General features: G+C 39.6%; 1 protein-coding gene across 1 annotated transcript; it reads right to left on the minus strand.

Annotated features, from left to right (window-relative positions):
• Nucleotides 1-4,731: 4,731 nt before the first annotated feature.
• On the minus strand, nt 4,732-5,754 carry LOC147611108 (uncharacterized). Its single transcript, XM_086785771.1, has 2 exons — nt 5,585-5,754; nt 4,732-5,309 (listed from the first exon to the last, which is right to left on the minus strand). Exons 1-2 carry the CDS (start codon nt 5,602-5,604, stop codon nt 5,039-5,041), a joined length of 291 nt encoding a protein of 96 aa, XP_086641897.1. The 5' UTR covers nt 5,605-5,754; the 3' UTR covers nt 4,732-5,038.
• Between the last annotated feature and the right edge of the window lie 2,401 nt (nt 5,755-8,155).

Consider the following 8,155-nt stretch of genomic DNA (forward strand, 5'->3'; position numbering starts at 1 on the left):
TGTTGTGGCAGCAAGGCTAGCTAGACACGTGGAGGTGAGTGAAGCATAGATACCTCTTATTGCACGTTCAGAGGAGGTCTGCAAGTTTGGAGGGCTACACTCTTCTTTGGAGGGTCTTCAAAGCTTTAAATGCACATAATTAAGACCCTAATCACCCTCCAAAGCAGCATTAAAAACAAAATCCTACCTAGATCACAATGACCACCTTATATAATACTCTTTAATACTATACGTATACTCAATCATGCACTCTATACAATATTATATTATGCTACACTAAATATACTATATATACATACTAAACTATACAATAATTAATACACTATAATACTATAATATAAGTGATACTCTTTACTATACTAAGTAATACACTCTATAATACTATACGTAAACTCTATAATACACTACAGAGATAGTACACTATATAATACTATATTATACAATACTAAATACACTTTAGTATACTAGAATGTACTATATATACTACACTATATGACTATACTATAAGTAATACTATTTATATAGTATTATAAGTAATACTATTTACTATTCTATATGTAAGTAATACACTATACCTCATTTATTTGTTACTAAAAATGGAATCCCTTTTATTATATTCTATATATAATAAAAATAAGACACTAAACTATACTATACTTTTTTATTTATCTCTAATACTCTAGTATTGGCTTACTAAAACCTAAATTTTATATAGCATTGTTTTATTAAAACTTAATCTTAATCAAGAGAAGTTGTTTGTGGCCGCTAGTAGTGAAGAAGAAGAAAGGGAACAAGAAGAAGAAGAGCTCGCGAGAAGAAAGCGAAGAAGATCCCGATGCACTCCCAGAGCTTTAACAATTTGGGTATGTGAAAAAAAGGGGCGCTCCCAGAGCTCCCTGAGAGCACCCCCGTGCGCACGAGTGCTCGGGGAGCTTTGGGAGCACTCCTTTTTTTTTCTAAATGATATGTTTTTGCTGTCTTGTTTCTGAATGTTGTTTAGAGGGTAGGAGTATGTCCATAGACAAAAAACATGCCCAGGAGTGGTAGGAGTATGTCCATAGAAACCATGCCCATGAGTGGTTCCAAACGCATCAAAAAAAGGGGGGCTCCCAGAGCTCCCCATGCACGCACGAGTGGCTCCCTAAGCACCCGCGCACGCACGGGTGCTCGGGGAGCTCTGGGATCCCCCCTTTTTTTGATACATTTGGAACTATTTTTCTATTTATTCAACATTGAGGGTATCTTCCCATCAGCCTACCCCTGTTGGAGGTTGGCGTCATTGAAAAAAATCTACAGCAAAGTGACCACAATGAGGATACACCACCCAAAACCTCCCTATATACCCATGTCCCCAATCATGGCACAAACAAGTACCGCTACATGAGTGTTAACTTTAGATAGACTGAAGGTTGATTTGTAAGATTACTGATGCATTGCAAGTTTGAATGAACAAGCATTCACAAGTATCTTGTTTTGGAGCTCCTCATCTAGTCTTCTTGTTGCTGGACTCTCTCAATCTTAGAGGCTCACCATTGCTAGGAAGTCTTCCCAAGATGACACAGAATGTAACTATGGGTTTGTTGTTCACTTTAGAGACAAAGGCTCACACGCACATTGCAGAGAACTTCTGGAGACTAGACTGAACTGAAGGAACTTGCATTTTCTCCTTGTGGGCGCTGTTGAGATGCAGCCACTGAAGATCACACAGATAGATGACCCTTCTTCTTGCTTGCATTTCCTGCTCCTGGTGGGCTGCTTGGCAAAACTGCCAAAGCTGAGGGCTGCAATGCATGAAAGATGTCATGAGTGGGGCTGGATCCACCCTTATTATATGGGGGCGGGAGGAGCCAGTTGAGTAGGCCGACCAGCAGAGGACGACACATGGGCTGGGCGGACTCACAAAGGTTGGAAGTAGAGGGTGCAACATGGTCATGGTATGCCTAGGTTAAGAGCTAATTTGCCTCACATTCCTTAAACATTGATTACTTGCCATCTTTTCATTATAGTCTTGTTTCCCCTCTCCCACAGAGAGATCAATCACCTCATCTTGATTATATTAGAAACCCACACCACATGGTTATTCTACAAAGATCACTTCCTCAAGCTCACACTATAGAGACACATGTCACGTGCTATTAGAATAGCCAATGGTCAAATTGGAGTATGATCCCATAGCTTGAGGATAGAGATAAGGAGATATGAGGGCATAGAGGAGGAGCAAAGGAGTTGCAAAAGATGTACCATGCATGGGGGAGGTAGAGATAGAGGACAATTACATGTGTGTATGTGTGTATGTCTTGAGTAGGTGTGTATGTGTGTAGGTAGAGTCTGTGTGGGAGATGTGTGTATGGGAGTGTAAGTTTCCTTCTATATGAAGGTATAGTCTTTCATTTAAATACTATGTAACACTAAATTATATGTGCCTCATGTTGTCTCACTTTGATTTTACAGGCTTTGCACTATGGCTCCAAAACATAATGCAAGCAAACAAGGAGGCAAGAGGTCTAAGCATGACAGAGGTGTGTTGATAGCGATTTTATGATTGATGGTTTTATGGTTCATTGTGGATGGTAATATAGTCATGATGTGGATGGTTCATTGTATGATAGTATGATGTGGGTGATTGCATGGTTCTTTTCTATACACAGGTGGCATGCTCTTATGGTCAGGATCCACTAACCGAAGGTCTATTGAACAAGAGGCCTCATCTAGAGTACATGTGGCCACACCAATTAAGAGGAAAGGATCTTACAAATGATGTATTTTTATAGATGATGAGGCTCAAGAGAATGGCTCCAATGTGGTGAGTGATGAGGAGACACTTCCGTTATTTAGTGACAAAATCGGCCTCTCTTCTGGAGTCTGAGGATGGGGCAAATGCAACTACAGAAAATCAAGAATCTCATTCAAGGGTGTTGGGTAAGAAAATTTCCCTTGGTGTGATGAGTCAAGTGCTTTCATCCTTTTATGATAAGCGTAAGGTGGAGCCACCGCTAGTGCCTCTTTGTTGGCTTGTATCAAACAAAGTGATTAGGAAAGCATCAAGTGATGTAACATGGCGTGTTTTCACATTTGACAATGCCGCCTACATGGAAAACATGGGATCCTTTACGGTGTCTCTCAACGGAAGATTTGGGAAGCATATGCCAATTACTCCCCAAGACTTGGATAGTTGGGGACGTGTGTAGAGACAAGTCAATGATGCTTTTGAAGCAGAACTACCTAAAGAGTGGGAAGATTTGAAAGGTATGAAGTTCCTTATTTGGGATGGAAACCACCACTACAAGACATGGATGAAAAGACTGAAATATGGTTTAGTATTGGAACATGTGCCTCTCTTTTGAGTTTGTAGTTTCAAGTGTACCTAAACATTGTGTTTATTTTTGTGTTAAGAATGATCTGATCGAATTGATTATCATGTGCGGGTTCGATGTATCTTTCTTGATTGTGAGAAAAAAAGGAAGGAGAGCTCTTTCTAGCTCTAGATTCTACAAACATGTGGGTTTCTTTCTATTCTTGTATGTATGCTATTTGATTCTTTCTGTTCTTGTATAGTAGATGATGCTATTTGACTTGGTTATTCATTTGTTTTTAGCATCACAAGACGTCATGTGAAACCAACTCTTGCCCATGAGATATACATGTGTCATAAGTTTGGGATAGCTAACAAAGAGAGCATTCTTGGGTACATGACACCCGAGCAACAACCTTGGGCAAAGATTGAGTATGAGATTGAGACAAGAGCCAATTGTGCGGTGCGTCCATGGTATAATTTGCCTTGTGGTGGAAGGTAATTCGTCTCTCTGTTCTCTTTCAACAAGTATCAAGTTATTCTAGCTTTGTAAACATTCATTAAATATCACTATGTAGGAGGACCTTAGTCTTGCTCTTTCAAAAGAAGAGGCTCGCCTAAAGTTGTGTTGGTAAAGGTTGGAGATGACTTGGAGGTGGCCATGGATTTGGCATCTAAAAAGGAACAAGAAAACTTAAAAGATAAAGGTTGGAAATACCTTGCCATTGCAAATTCCACCAAAGGTGAGGAGTTATTTTCCTTGCTATGGGATGCTCATGATATTTTAAGATCTAGAGAGCTTATTAAAAGGGCCCCCAAATACATCATTTGAGCTTACTCATAAGAGTTATAAGACTAGACATGTGTATTGAAGGGTGAATTGTGTTGGTTTAAAACTTTAGAGAACTTATTAAATGGCACCCAATGCTTGTGATATTTACAAATATAGAGCGCTTTTACTAAAAGGGCACCTAAGGTTTGAGAATATGGTGAGTGATCTTGACTATCATAAAGCTATACTCTACATCAATTGTGTGCAAGCACATTTGAGTCTATGTGGCCATCATAAAGCTAGACTCTACATCAATTTGGAGAAAAATAAGGACTTAATTTAATTGATAGCACTGTACATGAAGGCAGAGAAGATCATGACCTTAATATAATTGATACCACTTTAAACTTAGAAAATCTACACTAGATCTAACTTGTGTGGAGAAGGAAGGTCTCTCAAGTTTTACAAGGGAAGAGTGCTGGATAAAGGGCTCTGAGAGAGTGTGTTAGGAAGGGCTATACATGTGTGTAATTAAGAGAAACGATGGCTATAAGAGCACTTTGATTGTGTAAATTTTGTGGTGGTTAGCATTCAAAGAGACATAGGGAAGGGCAGGGGAACACTCCTCTCTCTCTCTCTCTCTCTCTCTCTCACACACACACACACACACGAGAAAATCATTTGAATTCCTTTACATCTCATGTGTTCAAGTACAATTGAGAGTGTATTTTGACTAGTATAAAGCTAGACTTTACATCAGTTTAGGCCTTAATTTAATTGATAACACTATATAAGAGGAGATCATGACCTTAATTTAATTGATAACACTATATATGAAGGTAGGGATAAAGGGCGGAGGAAAGAGAAGCGATGGGGGGGAGAGAGAAAAAGGAGGAGCGGTGAATAGTCTGAGAACACACACACACACACACAACTCTCTCTGTCTCTCTCTCTCTCTCTTACACACGTGGAGATCATTTGATTTCCTGGACGTCTCCTGTAGCCAGCCTCCGAAAGCGCGTGACGAACTCTTTTCCCATTTTTTCAACGTGAGCTGGGTCCTCCACCTCCAACACAGTCTCTCTGGTTTTCTTGCTAACCGTCACAGTCGGGGACTGCGCCATCTCCCTATACATGGTGGCCACCCCAAGCCCTAATGCCACCGAAACCGTCATCAACAATGGGATTAGTTCTCGCTTCACGGGCCATAACGATGATGATGATGATGCAGCTCTCGTCGATGATCTGCACGCATATGCTACACACAATTAACCCTCCGCTTCTCGCTAATTATATGAGATTATCATGCACGCATATGCTACACGTACGATGCAGCTGTCTCGTCGATGATCTGCACGCATATGCTACACACAATTAACCCTCTGTTTCTCGCTAATTATATGAGATTATCATATGCTACACATGATGCAGTGATCTGCACGCATATGCTACACACAATTAACCCTCTGCTTCTCGCTAATTATATCAGATCATCATGCTACACGAGTATAATTACGTACCCATGAGATGAGCTGTGCATGCGGCCTCTCTGAGCTTGCTAGCATTCTTCCGCAGCGTCTTACCCTCCTCGCCTTCCATTGCAGCCCTCACCATCTTCTCCACCTCGCTTCGTCGCACAAGGCCATCTTCGGCTTGGAACCTGAGCCCCATTCCTCCACCACAAACTTGGCGTCGAGCCACTGGTCCGCAAGAGAGATTATTGGGGACGCAACAAGAGAGGAATTGATGTGGTTATGAGATGAGATGACGGTTATAAAAACCTTCATTAAATAAGGTTGAAGAAACCTAATATACCTTACCACTTTTAAGGTTTTGCTATTAAGCCTCTTACACAAATTAATGAAAAAACATTTCTGCCTCGTTATCCGCCCCTATTAGAAGAAAATGACTAGTCTTATCTTTATGTACCATCAATGCCATGTGAGCTTCTATTTAATTATTTTGCAAAGCACCTCCGCCCACTTCAAAATTGAACCCATGAAATTTATAAAAAAAAAGTAAATTCTCACCACAATAGAAACTTCTAGAATTTAATCACACCAAATGTAAAGTAAAGGTTATAATTTAAATTTCTTTGCTTCAATTGAACCCATGAATTTTTTAGAAAAGTAAAAGTTATGAATGAAATTCTCACCACAATACTAGGTGCTCTTAAAAGCAAGCATAGAAAAGTGAGTGGATCTAGATAACACTACCTAATCGAGCAAAGAAAGTGATTAAACTCGATCAATAAATTAAGTGGCTTTGTTAGTTAGGGTCAAAATAGAGCAAAAACAAAAGCGATCAAGTGAGTTTGTGCTTATGCATTCTCCTCACTTGTGGTTATGTGGTGACATTAAAAATGATTCATATTAAATTAGACTTATGCTAAAAATTAAAATTAGTTTCAATATAAATATTCACATTCACTTGATAGCCAATACATAAAACAAAGTGTAGACATGATGCTTGAAGAGTTTAAAAAGTCATACCGGCATAGCTTCCAATATATCTTACATGATAGTGAGACAGTAGGAGGACAAGTATGATACATGATGGCATAAAGTAAACAAGAAAAAAGCTAAAATTTAGTGTAGGTTCTATGAGATTAATAATCATAGGAAGAGAATGGGGGAAGGAAAAGGGAAGAAAAGGGAAGCTACAATTACATCATAAAGGGAGCTATACCTTGATGCTCCTACAAAAAAGGTTGGACCCATGGCACCAAAGACAAGTGGAAAAGAAAAGGGAGATTAACTAAAAAGGCACTTAAAATTTCATTTTCCTAAGATGGCCTAAAATTCACGATGAGCATTCCTTGTTGAACATGCCATTAGGCTAACAATGACCTCATGGACACAAAATTGGAGGATATTATTGCTATCATAAGTCATTGATATCATCTTACTTGATAACATGAAAATGTGCAACAGAGTACTTTATTTCCAAGTATTGGTTTTAGGCTTTCTATGAAATCATTCATACATATCATGTAGGGAGAGGATGCATGTGGATGGTGTGTTTGTGTTAACATTAGTCTTGTTCCTTGAGCTTCTCCACTATGTGTGTGTGTGTGCGCGCGCGCGCGCGCGTGTGTGTGTACATTCTTGCAACCATATTTCCAACATTTGGTATTAGAGCATACGCTCCTTACCCTTGTGTTGCTCCCTACTCTTCACCCCAAGTCGCTTGTCTCCTTGAATCGGATCAAGGAGCCCTTTTGGGAGAAGAAAGAGGATTGTGAATTGTGCAGTACTTTGTACTATAGGCTTTTGGTCTGATTTTTGTTCTCGGCGCATTTTGGGGGCCATTTGCGCTGTTTTTAGTTTTCTACAGACATATTCAAGAATCGGATTTGCACTATTCTTCATCAAATTTTGGAGTAGTATTTTCAGATACTACTATAGAAGGGTGTGCAGATACATAAGAAAGCATCAACAGACACTCACCACGCCGCATCTTGTGTATACGAGCTACACTTCAGCGACATCGATCTCTACATCTTTACAAGTAAAATTTCTGCTCACTTTACTTTGCATTTCTTTCATGCACCTTGTAGGTTCCCATTGTCAATGGCCTTATTAGCAACCACCTTGGTTGTATCAAAGCAGTAGATGCCTTATCTTTTTGTGTAGCACCAGTCTAAACATTCAGTATGTGGTCTCAATATTGAGCAAATTTATGCATAGTCTAGGCACAAAGCATTGGCAATCTGTCAAACGGGTGTTTCGTTACCTAAAGGGCACCAAGAACTTTAGATTATTTTATCCCAAGGGGGTAAATCATAGGTGCATACATTTATAAACTCAAACTCGGCTAGATATTATGACACACAAGTGTCCCTGAGTGGTTTTTGCTTTCGCCTTGGTGATTCGTGTATATCATGGCTTACCCCCAAGAAGCAACCCACTGTAGCCACTTCTAGCCTATGAGCTAAGTACAAGGCACTCTTTTTACAGCAGCTACAGTTGAGTGTATTTGGCTTAGGCGACTTATTTGTTGTTGCTGATTTGGATATTGGTGATTCTTCATTACCATCTTCACCTCACTGACAATCAAAGGACTATGGCAGTTGCAAAGAATCTAGTTTT

This window comes from Cibotium barometz, chromosome 48, assembly GCF_041138505.1.
Source record: "Cibotium barometz isolate CiBa-2024 chromosome 48, ASM4113850v1, whole genome shotgun sequence".
In the NCBI taxonomy this organism is placed as follows: domain Eukaryota; kingdom Viridiplantae; phylum Streptophyta; class Polypodiopsida; order Cyatheales; family Cibotiaceae; genus Cibotium; species Cibotium barometz.

Coding starts and splice junctions, on each gene's coding strand:
- LOC147611108 (XM_086785771.1), bottom strand. CDS start 5,604: ATGCACAGCTCATCTCATGG. Junction 5,310..5,584: donor ATGCACAGCTCATCTCATGG/GTACGTAATTAT, acceptor ATATGCGTGCAG/ATCATCGACGAGAGCTGCAT.